The sequence below is a fragment of the Helicoverpa zea genome, chromosome 3 (genome assembly GCF_022581195.2).
Source record: "Helicoverpa zea isolate HzStark_Cry1AcR chromosome 3, ilHelZeax1.1, whole genome shotgun sequence".
In the NCBI taxonomy this organism is placed as follows: domain Eukaryota; kingdom Metazoa; phylum Arthropoda; class Insecta; order Lepidoptera; family Noctuidae; genus Helicoverpa; species Helicoverpa zea.
The window spans coordinates 9,611,834-9,623,419 of NC_061454.1; the positions used below are offsets into that span (position 1 = coordinate 9,611,834).

General features: G+C 35.6%; 2 protein-coding genes and 1 long non-coding RNA gene across 3 annotated transcripts; 2 read left to right on the plus strand and 1 right to left on the minus strand.

The window, feature by feature from the left end:
* The first annotated feature begins 594 nt into the window (after positions 1 to 594).
* Positions 595 to 4,428, plus strand: LOC124646012 (tyrosine aminotransferase-like). Its single transcript, XM_047186028.1, has 5 exons — positions 595 to 852; positions 1,397 to 1,725; positions 2,105 to 2,578; positions 2,867 to 3,049; positions 3,456 to 4,428. Exons 1-5 carry the CDS (start codon positions 708 to 710, stop codon positions 3,651 to 3,653), a joined length of 1,329 nt encoding a protein of 442 aa, XP_047041984.1. The 5' UTR covers positions 595 to 707; the 3' UTR covers positions 3,654 to 4,428.
* Positions 4,429 to 5,378: 950 nt separating this feature from the next.
* On the plus strand, positions 5,379 to 6,250 carry LOC124646013 (ER membrane protein complex subunit 4). The gene is made up of 2 exons (XM_047186029.1): positions 5,379 to 5,570; positions 5,658 to 6,250. Exons 1-2 carry the CDS (start codon positions 5,515 to 5,517, stop codon positions 6,118 to 6,120), a joined length of 519 nt encoding a protein of 172 aa, XP_047041985.1. The 5' UTR covers positions 5,379 to 5,514; the 3' UTR covers positions 6,121 to 6,250.
* On the minus strand, positions 6,148 to 8,142 carry LOC124646014. The gene is made up of 3 exons (XR_006986295.1): positions 7,978 to 8,142; positions 7,091 to 7,144; positions 6,148 to 6,366 (listed from the first exon to the last, which is right to left on the minus strand). It is a non-coding gene; the product is annotated as an uncharacterized LOC124646014 (long non-coding RNA).
* Between the last annotated feature and the right edge of the window lie 3,444 nt (positions 8,143 to 11,586).

Sequence of the window (11,586 nt, forward strand, 5' to 3'; positions counted from 1 at the left end):
GAGTTATTTTCGTTATAAGAGCAGTAATGTGAATAGTCAAATAGTTACCTTATCGTGCGCTTTGAGCGGCAAGCCTGTTATGTTGAAATAACAGAACTTTCCATGCTGTTCTGGAATAGAGGTTGGTATCTACTTAACGTGCATGGATATTGATAGGACTCGGTAAGTATAAAAATGGGATACTTGGACATGATGAATTAAATAATGGTCCTTAGTAAGTGGTATAAAGTCATCAACATAAATTAACGCTTTTGTGAAAAGCCTTTGCGCTTGCTCTTTAGCTGCAATGGACTTTCTTTATAGCACACAGGTATATTATTATTAAATCTATTATTTTTCGGAAATATTATTTTAGCATTTCAGAAAATAATTATGTGCATCGGTAACCATGAATTGGTTTGGTGTTTAACTGGTTCGAGGGGATAAAATTAGGGATAAAACCTTATTAATGACGTTGTTAATTTTTACCCCGTTTATAAAATGGATATCTGTAGGGGCAAGTATGTGGCTTGTAGAATATATAAACAACCTGATTCTATTGCCGTCATCACATCTACATTTTCAAACCAGTTCCACGACTCGAGAGCCTGTGCTTGTCAAACGCCACTGTTCCGATACAAAACTGAGTTGTATCGAAATGCGAGCAATATTCTCAATTCAAGTTTAAGTGACGCCGCAGCTTTTTATATTCCGCAAGTTTTGTGCCCATGTCGCGACGGTCTCGAGGAAGCAACACCTGGGAGGTGCGTGCATCGACGTTGGCTCGCAATACCCATAACCTGATCAGGGATATCGTCGAGAACCTCCAGGTGGAACCGAATCCAGAGAAGCAGCTGATAGCGCTTTCAGTCGGTAAGCCTTTACGCAGATACTTTCTAGACTTTCGCATCGAATCTTACGAACTTTGAATTTTTGGAGCAGCTTAGACTACTTTATTTACATAGGTTTACTGAAATAGTCAGGTGTTACGTACCTACAATATTAAAATTTAAGATGCAAAAAATAAAGCCAAATACATGTCAGTTAACGTCGTCTTGTTGGATGGGTATTTATAAAAAAAAAATAAGAGTGTAGGGGCTCTATACCTGACAAGACATAATTTTGCAGTTAAATACACGTTTGGGTAAGTTAAATAAAGGTTAATTTTTAAAATTAATATAAATTGAAAGTGTAGAAAAATACCCATGTGCACCTAATAAAATTTATATAAATTACCTAGAGACGCTGCTGCTACGAATTTGTTTACGACGTAACCATCCTAATGCTGCGGAAAAGTCGCGAAATATTAATTAGCAGAAGTAGGTTAGCGGACGATTTTTTTCATAAATCAAGGTCAACAGGATTTCGATTTCACAATATTTTTAACAAGGCATACTTCATTTGTTTTGCACGTTAGGTGACCCAACAACATTTGGCAATCTTAACCCTCCCGAGCAAGTGCTGCAAGCTGTTCGGGAGAGCAATGAATGGCTTAGCAGCCGCAGCTATGGCCCTGCGAAGGGACACATCGAGGCGAGGGTGGCCGTAGCGGAGTACAGTGCCCACCAGGGGGACATATCACCGGACGACGTCATCCTCTGCAGTGGGTGCTCTCATGCTATTGAACTTGCAATCACTGTGATTGCTGATTCAGGACAAAATGTGCTCGTGCCACGGCCAGGATTCATGATATACAAGACAGTAGCTGAAGGATTAGGCATTAATATCAAATATTACAATTTATTGGTATGTTAACTTTACTTTAAAGTAGTATGTATTTATAAAAAAGTACATTTCGAAGTGCCACATTATTTACCTACGAACTTTCCAAATTCTACTTAAGTAGTACCTTTGTAATAGATCTGGTTGGTTTTATTACTGGTTCGTATGATGAAATTCAACATGACTTTTGCGAGGAAATGTGCGAAAACTAGGGGCGTAGCAGGGGGATAGACAAGTATTAATATGAGGTGATGTTAAACGAGTTTCTAGAAGCATAACAAGTTTCTTGTGGAATGGATTTGCATACTGCTCATTTACGCTTTATTTATTTATAACTGCGTAAATCCTTGATTAAAGGTTATTTTGCAAAACGATAGATCATAACTAAGATTGTTTGTTGCAGCCAGATCAACAATGGAAGATAGATTTGGAGGATCTAGAGAGCCAAATAGATGACGACACTGCCGCTCTAGTCGTAATAAATCCCTCGAATCCGTGCGGTTCAGTGTACAACAAGGAGCATTTGTACGAGATACTTGACATAGCGGCGAGGAATCACGTGCCCATCATTGCTGATGAAATATACGAGCACTTTGTTTTCTCTAATCATGAATTCACTGCTTTATCAGCACTCTCTACAGACGTCCCAATACTGACATGCGGTGGACTCACCAAGAGGTTTTTGGTGCCAGGTTGGCGTATGGGCTGGGTCATTATTCACGATAGACATGACGTATTTGGAAAGGAAGTTCGTAAAGGCTTATCAAATCTGGCAACTAGAATCTTAGGGCCAAATACCTTAATACAGAGGGCTTTGCCTGCAATATTAACATGTACGCCGCAGAGCTTTTTCGATGAAGTAGTGCTATTTATAGAGGTAAGTGAAAGGAAACATATGTTTTATTTTCATTTTTCTTGATCATCGTATGTGTAGTAATTAGATTGGAAGGTCTTATATGTGCAAAAAATAAATCAAACACAGGTATCCTATTTCTATGTATTAATTTCATCAAAACTAGAATAAAACTTTCTAAAGCTGGGAATTATTCTTAAACGAGTAGGTAGCTACCATGCAGCTATAAAAGTAGCGGATATTCTATTTTTATTACTTAACTTTATTTGTTTGTGTTTATGCCACGTATAACTATGTATTTCTCATTTTCAGAATCAAGCAAAACTGGCTTACAATGAACTACGCTGCGCTCCGGGTTTGCGTCCCATTATGCCACAAGGTGCCATGTACATGATGATTGAAATTAAACTATCATTGTTCCCAAGCTTTAAGAATGAACTGCAGTTCGTTGAACGCATGGTTGCTGAACAGTCAGTCTTCTGTCTACCGGGACAGGTCAGTAATTCTTAATTATTTTTCTATGATACTCGACATTTAAATAAAGCGTTACCTACCAGGTAAGTACCACTTCAAAGTGGCCAAATGCTACATAACCGGTATCTGACATTAAATTCGTATTATTTTTATACCATGTATCTATGCATCGTAGTGTTCCACATTCCACTTATGTGTTTAATTTAGTCTTGAAACAAGAGTGAGCCCAGAATAGACCCTTGAGTTACTCCAGTTGAAATTTCTCATTTATCGAATCTCTTTTACTTAACGTGTATATATTTTTTTTTGCCTTTTTTTCATTACATTACGTGTACCTAATACAACATTGGCCATTCATTCCTACCGAACCCGAACCTAACGTTACCTACTCGAAGAGATGATTAATTTATTAATGTTTTGTTTGTAGTGCTTCGCGTATCCAAACTTCATGAGGATTGTGCTAACTGTGCCCGAGGATATTTTGCAAGAAGCTTGCAAGAGGATGATAATCTTCTGCAAAGACCACATCGTATCCAGAGAGACTCTGAAGGAGATAGACAGTAATATAGTAACTGTAGCCAGTGACAACGATGTCATCTGCGATGGAACTGCACAAATTGCTTAGAATAAAAGGTATCTTGATTGTAATAGTGAAATAGATATCATTTGTTATCCAATAAATGGTTTCATTCTCTGTAATTTAGAAAATAATATTTTTAAAATAAATAAAACAAATAAACTTCAGAAAATCATGTGCCTATCTGGTTATTGCAATATTGCACATCAACTATTTATTATTTAGAATCAAATTGCAAGCCTTTGTTCCGTTCGGATTAAATCTGCTTAAAACTTCTCTAACAATCACAACGAGAAATAAATATCGTGACATTTTAACATCCCAGTTGCGCAAAAATCAGTATCAATGTAGATCCGAATGTTCGATAGACATACCTAGACAGGTGATGAAATCATATTTTCAGACTGACTATAAAGCAAATGAGTTGATATCTACAATGTAATGTGTCCCTCTAATTAGCAGGATCTTCATACATTTCCTACTTATTAAACAAAATTATGATGATTAAATTAATGATCTTTTGTGATGTCATGAACTGCATAAGTATCAGCACGTAGCCAGTGCATGGGAATTGTATCACGCATGCATGCATGCATCAAGATTTACAGAATTTTCCGCCTACCTACATCTGCGTCGAATATTCATACAATATCACGTCATATCTAATGAATTCAATAGATTATGTATAATTTCAAACTGGTGTAGTTAAGTTAATGAGTGTGCATAATTTCGTTAGTACATAATATGTTTAAGTAAGCATATGACTATAGACGAATTCGTTGTTACCCATTTGTTTATGTAAATAAATAATATACCCTACGTACAGATGGTTTATTTATTTGTAAAATTATTTTGCATTCATGCAAGAACCTGTGTAGACCTTTAATTTAGATAATACATATAAAGTATGTACATGGAATGTCCATTTATTTAGTGATTGCAAAAGATTGAAGGTTTTAAAGCATGTGCTAATTATGAATGTAGACGGATGGAGAGGAAGACCTAAGAAAAGATGGATTGCTTGAAAGATGACATGAATAAGAAGGGAGTGAGTGTCAGTATAATGAGTGACAAGGAAGAATGGAAGCGGAAGACATACTATTGCGCCGACCCCAAATAAAATTGGGAACAGGGCAGGAAGAAGAAGATGATGGATTGTAGGTTTTCTTTTCAAGATGTTATTAAGGTTGGGACTATGTTCAAATTATATTCAAATCAGCTAGGTATAGGTAACTCCTCAGAAGTAGGTAGAGCACCATCGTCATGATTTATTTTCTTAGTTTTATTAGGCCACTGGCCACTTCAGTATGTACCCACCTACTTCTTATTCCTAAACACTAAGTTGTAATCAGACGTAAATCGGCTGCATCCCAACAGCTCTTTTGCTGCTTAAAAACAGTTCATCGATATTTGTCTCCCTGTACAGGAACTGCTCATTTTATTAAATAGATAAAAAAAAAAATATAAAAAAAAAAAAATCGGGATCGGTCAATAATTTGATAGCGGAAGTTCCTACTTAAGTATCTATGTTGCCAGTAAGAAGCCGGCACGCTGTCTGTTTTTAGTTAGATAAATAAGACCTACATAGCACATCTGTTGCGTATCAGTGGGTCACAAAAGGGGCAGTGTTAGTCACTAAAAATCATTACGCAATTTTCAAAATTTACTTTATACAGTCAATAAAGTAGAACTCGTAGTATTCTGCAATTTTACTGACCGTCTAGGCTGTCCTTAATATTGGAATGTCATTGATACCTGTCAAACATCAACTGTCACCATCTGTCATTGTCAGTCGACCAATCATTTGGCAATCTGACGCTGCTAATAAGCCATATAGAAAATAAGTAAAAATAATTAATATAACAAAGATACACAATAGTTTCAAATATCTTGACTAACTTTTATCACGATGTCCCAAGTTAAATCTAATAAGAAATTCAAATGGGCTTTAGATTTCAATCAAAAGTAAGTACCTACTTAAAAATTGCTTATATATTCAACATGATGCATCATTTTATGTTGGTTATAATTTCTTATTTTTCCATTTTTAAGGACGCGCACACAGACAACTGAATTACCATCACCACCAGGTTATAGCCAGTCTACTAACGCAAGTTACACCGAAACTTCCAGAGATACTGATTCCAATTTACTTTTGATCAAAAAGTTATGGGACGTTGCTCTGGGTCCTCTAAAACAAGTTCCAATGAATTTGTTCATAATGTACATGGCTGGAAACTCAATATCCATCTTCCCCATAATGATGGTTGGTATGCTGATTGTGCGGCCTGTGAAGGCTTTGTTTGCTACCCAGAGCACATTCAAAATGGTTGAAGGCACTCAGGCTACAGGACAAAAGTTTGTGTACTTCATTGGAAACATTGTCAACATTTTACTCGCTCTTTATAAATGTCAAAGTATGGGACTTTTGCCTACACACTCCAGTGATTGGCTAGCTTTTGAAGAACCTCAAACAAGAGTTGAGCATATTGGAGGAGGTCTCTCGCTGATATAAAACGGTAGTTAAAATTAAACAACACTGTATTTATTGCTAACTTTATTTAGTTTATCATTGTATAGAACTACTTATATTTACAATAAAGTATTTGAATGACTTATGGATTTCATAACATGTTTAAGTTATACTTCTTTGTCATTATTTATCACCTTTCTTGCTATCATCACTGAACTCCGCAAGTTTGTTCTTCACATAACTTTGTGCCTTCTCAAATAGAACCTTTGGATCTTCAACCTTGTCTATCTGTACAAACACAGAAAATAACATTATAAGTTACAAAAACAGTGTGCTACAAAAACTTAATTTGTATATATAGAAAAAAAATACACAAATTATATTCCTGGTTCAAGCCATAGATAGTATGTGAAATTACATTATACATATCAAGAATGTGGCGTTAAACAATACTGTTCTGTTACATTCAGCATCCTGTTACTTTTAAGTTCCACTTTGGGAGATCCATGCTTATAATAATACTAAGGAACAGTGGCATAGAAGTGGCATTAGTGGCATAGAATATATTGCCTGGGTTAAACTAAAAACCTTGTTTAATTATTAGGAAATATCTGTACACAACCTTACAATGCTGTATACAAATATCATAAAATAAAAAGAAAAAAAGCTAACCAGGATTTTGTTGCCTTTCCACTTTCCTCTGCTGTTCTCTGACAAATTCCATTGAGGGTAGTCTGCATCAAGTAGAAACAGTATAGGTACAATCTAATAGTGAACTATTTTAACTATCTTACATATAAATGTGACAGAACAAAAGAGGCCATACAGTTAAGAAGAAATTAATAATAATTATGTATTTGAACCAGGAATTTGTTTTAGCTGATACAATTTGTTAGTTGCAAACACAAAATATTGAAAGACCAATTAATCATGCAGGCCTCCTTTGTATTTTATGAATGATATGATACTTAATGTGATAGAACATTAAAAAGGGAAGCATTGTTATGGTTACCTTATAGTTTTGAGCCACATAGACTCCTGTGTAGAGACCAGCACCGAATATTACCTAAAATTAATTTTAATTTTAGAAAGATGTATATGGTACACCAAACATTTCCTCTCATTAATACAGGTCTATGGTCTAATCAACAGACTGTTCACAAAAAATGAACTCTTACACCAGTTTTGATTATCGTGAAGCCACAACCCATAGTTTACACTGTTATTCGTAACCTTGTTTGTTTTAATGCATGCTGCTAAAACAGCTTTTATTTGATTTAATAAATTGATTTAAAGAAGTTAGCAATATCCATTTTATTAAAAAACTGGTTGTCAAAGTGACATTCTAACTTTAAATATTTTGAAGCTATCTAATGAGTTTTTTTGTAAATCAAAAAGGCAAGGTCTTATTGTCACTGGATTTATCTTTTGGGGGGTGTTTGTAACATTTCTTATAAAACCCTGAGACAACCCACTGACGAACCTCAGTGCTACTTATGCCTATTGTTTTTGGTTACTCTTAAACAATTTTGTATGACTACTGACACTTAAAATATTTTTTTTATTTTAAGGTATACATATTAACGTGCGTTACTACTTTTCCTTATTATTTATAAATTTTAGAGCTAATAATGTTAACTCTTTCACCTAGGTTTTAATGGACACAAGAAGGCAATATACTTGCTTACACAACTTAACAGCTGATAATTGACAAAAGGATTAGTTTAGTTTTAATAGCCTAACCTTATTAAAATCTTTTGTTTCGTGAATCTCTATTATTATAACAATAAACTGCGCTGCATGATATTTTGGTCGATTCATTGTGACAGAATCTTGTCACTTCATTATTTCTTTTTAGGCACATGATAATAAATAATGGAATAATAATGGATTTCTCACCAGCGCTTTGATCATCTTTTTCATCAGATATTTTGGTACTCTTCGTGTAAGATAAAAAAGTATTTCGATGAATACAATTGGTAAGAAACACTTTTTCGCAAATATTCTCTCGAAGTGAACGAGTTTTTTATAAATTTTGCGGATTTTTTGACACTTGTCATGATGACATTTTTATTTTTTTGACAACACCGTACAGCTGATCATGTTAGAGGTGTCCATTACCGAACAACTATAATATTAGTGGAGTAAAGGGTAAGCTTGTAATCGACTAAAATGCTGTGAAAATGCTGTTTTGATACACAAAACAGCATTTTTGTATTTGTGTATCAAACAAAGTCAGAAAGAGTTTCCAAAACACTTTTGTTAATCCAACATAAGTTAAGCGTTCATATAGATATTTTCCCAACATAGATCTATCTACAGGCTAACAGGTTTTCTACCACAAGCCAGTACCTTATTTATTGTATTGACCTTGTTCACCGATCCTAAAGATGAATGCTTCATCTGGAAGCAGGAAATTCAAATATAAAATGACTTTACCATTCACAGCGTTCACCTTAAACTCACAGGTTAAACTACTCACTGCATGCTCTCCGACGGGTCTCCGTCCATACACTGTAGGTACCACGAGCACCAGGCCCGCCGCTAGCTGTTTGTTCGCCCGCGTGCAAAACTGATTATGCCGCCCTACGACTACATAATATACTGGGTTTTGTCAAAAAATATATAAAGGGGGGGGGGGGTCCGGACGGACCCCCCCGGCCATTCATATCCATTTTACTTGTCCAACAGAAAAATATATATACATACACCGCTCTGATTGCAGAAAACCCGCCTACTTTTGGATACATAAATATTGCAATACATAACTTACATTACACATAACTTTTTATTTACTTGAAATGCTCTAAGACTTAGAGTAACCTAAGAAGTCCTGGGTTACCCCATTAGCAAACTAAGCAATTGCTTAGGGCATCAATGCAGTGCAATCATATCCCAAGTGGCCCCTATGTATACGATATACGTTAGGTACCAACATAACGTACATCAAAGTGCTTAGAACAGATTATGAGTAACTTAAACTAACGAACTTCAATATCTATAACAATGTTTAAATTCAGTAAAATATTATGTTATTTATGGTTTTTGGTGAGTTTCCCGTTGAAAAAATGAACGTATAAGACACCTTCCGTATGTAAGGAAGCGCGAGCGAAGCGAGCGCGAAAATTTTTTAGTCTAAGGACATAAAACAAATCAAAATCACTGTAAATTAACAAAGCAAAGTCAAAAAGTAAGATATGCACAGAAAGGAAGTGCAAAGGTATATGAAGCCGCGAGCGAAGCGAGCGCGATTTTTTCCTTTTAGAGTTTTCATGAAATAAACATATCATAAAAAGCCAAAGTGAACAAAAAGCTATAAATGATTTAAATTCGGAACTGAATGCCTCAACAATTAAACAAAGATAAATTGTGATATCTGACATGGAGCCGCGAGCGCAGCGAGCGCGAATTTTTTTGGGGATGCAAAGGGTGAACCCGTCAAAATTTATAGGAGACGACCAAAGCGAGGGCGGCTTTTTCTGAAATTTTATTGCAAATCTACTCATCTATTACACTAGTTTACAAATTTTTATTTTTTTCATATACCCCTCACAAAATCTATACCAGTACTCTTCGCCACCTTTGTACATTATAAAAGTAACAACATAAAAATTCTATCACGTCACATTTTTTTTCTGCCCTCAAATATTTGTTTTTAGGAATCATTCTTAACTACCGATCTTTGGTGTTGCATTACTTGTTTAGTTTAAGAGATATTTTTTGTTTAATTCAAACAAAATGTCTCCTAGACACTGTAAATAAAGTTGTGATCGCTTTTGTAATGTTTGTGGACAATATATTTATAAAAAAGAAAACACATATGACAGAATCGTTGAAAATTGCATATCTTCTTTATTTCGGATTTCCTGTGGCCATTCAAGAAAAAACTGGGCTCACTATGTGTTTTGTGAGAGCTGTAGAATCACTTTACTGTGATGGTCATAAGGAGAAAACGTACACCTGCCATTTGGTACACAAATGTTGTGCAGGGAACCAACTAATCACGAAAATTACTGTTACTTTTGTGTTACTAAGACTTCGGGTTTTAATAGGAAAACTAAGTCGGGTATTGTGTATGCATATGTCACTTAAAGAGGGGGTGTTTGGCGTCCCACAAGTACGCAAAATCATAAGTGATTTTAAGTTTGATACTCTTTTATCTACGACTGAAAGAGTTGATTGGAATTCATTCAAAACTGTTGTTAGAGACTTTTTCAGCATTAATAAAAGTGAAAACAATAAAGAGATAGTTAGTGATTCATTACAAAATTATCATAAGATGGGTGTTAACATGTCAATAGATTCCTTTCCTACATTCCCACTTGGATGTTTTTCCGGAAAACTTAGGAAGCATGAGCGACGCACAAAGAGAGCATTTTTACTAGGATTTAAAGGCTTTTGAAGATCGTTATCAAGGCTATTGGGACGAAAATATGATGGGAGACTACTCCTGGTCTATATTAAGAGAAACCGATTCCGAAACCTACAAAAAGAAGTCCAAAATTAATAATTTTTAGTTGTTTATGGTCCGTTTTTTCGTGTTGTTTAAATTAAATATAATTCCAAATGTGGACGTGATAGATTTTTTAAAATATTTTTCCTAGACTACCTATAGATAGATAAATAAAATTCAACAACTTTCAGCTGGGGTATAAAAACCGTGTAAACTAGTGTTATTAGTAAAAATAGTTTTATTACATAATTATGGTTTAATTTTGCCGCCCCCTAAATAGTGCCGCCCGGGGCATTTGCCCCAACGCCACGCTACGCTAATGGTTGGTCTTAAATCGTTTTTAATAATTTTTAATTTTGAAAATGATGTTTCAATAGAAGTAACTGAAACCGGCAGTGTAAGTAATATTCTTAGCGCTATTGCTGTGTTCGGAAATATTGAAATCAAATTATTGGTAGAAAGATATTGTATTTTTTAAATATTACGTGATAAGTCGCTCGATTTGCCGCCCCCTAGGACGTGCCGCCCGCGTGCGGTGCACGCCTTGCACGCCCGCTTACGGCGGGCCTGACGAGCACTTAGAATTCCTGAAAAAAAATCTTCTGTTCAATAATGTCTCTGTTACTTATACTCGCATTTTTTAATTATTCCAGTCACGCTTGCGTGGAATTTTAAGGTGCGTCTACACGGTGCAAGTAACTTGCGCATGTTGAGGAATTTATGCGCAGGTTACATGCATTTTAGAAACGTGCGGATCTAGCGACTCGCTCATGTACCATAGGGCTCTTGCGCATGTTAACTTGCTCCAGCTACATGCACCGTGTAGACGCACCCTTGATGACAGCATTTAGTTACGCGTGGGTATAGTAGACAGGCATGGCTAGGTCAAAGTACGAAATTCTCTGTTAGTGATATAGCCCGCGTTGCGCGGAATTTGGAAATTTGGTTGCAACACAAAGCTCCGGTCAATCTCATACAGGCGGAAAAGCTTATATTTCTGCTTTCATAGCCCCAGATTACTAGCTCTCGCCCGCAGTTCTAAAAAACTCTTCATA

What these genes read in the sequence shown, in the direction of transcription:
- LOC124646012 (XM_047186028.1), top strand. Translation starts at nt 708, where the DNA reads ATGTCGCGACGGTCTCGAGGAAGCAACACCTGGGAGGTGCGTGCATCG. An exon ending in GCTGATAGCGCTTTCAGTCG is followed by an intron (nt 853 to 1,396) that starts GTAAGCCTTTAC and finishes TTTGCACGTTAG; the next exon opens with GTGACCCAACAACATTTGGC. An exon ending in AAGTAGTGCTATTTATAGAG is followed by an intron (nt 2,579 to 2,866) that starts GTAAGTGAAAGG and finishes TCTCATTTTCAG; the next exon opens with AATCAAGCAAAACTGGCTTA.
- LOC124646013 (XM_047186029.1), top strand. Translation starts at nt 5,515, where the DNA reads ATGTCCCAAGTTAAATCTAATAAGAAATTCAAATGGGCTTTAGATTTC. An exon ending in GCTTTAGATTTCAATCAAAA is followed by an intron (nt 5,571 to 5,657) that starts GTAAGTACCTAC and finishes TCCATTTTTAAG; the next exon opens with GACGCGCACACAGACAACTG.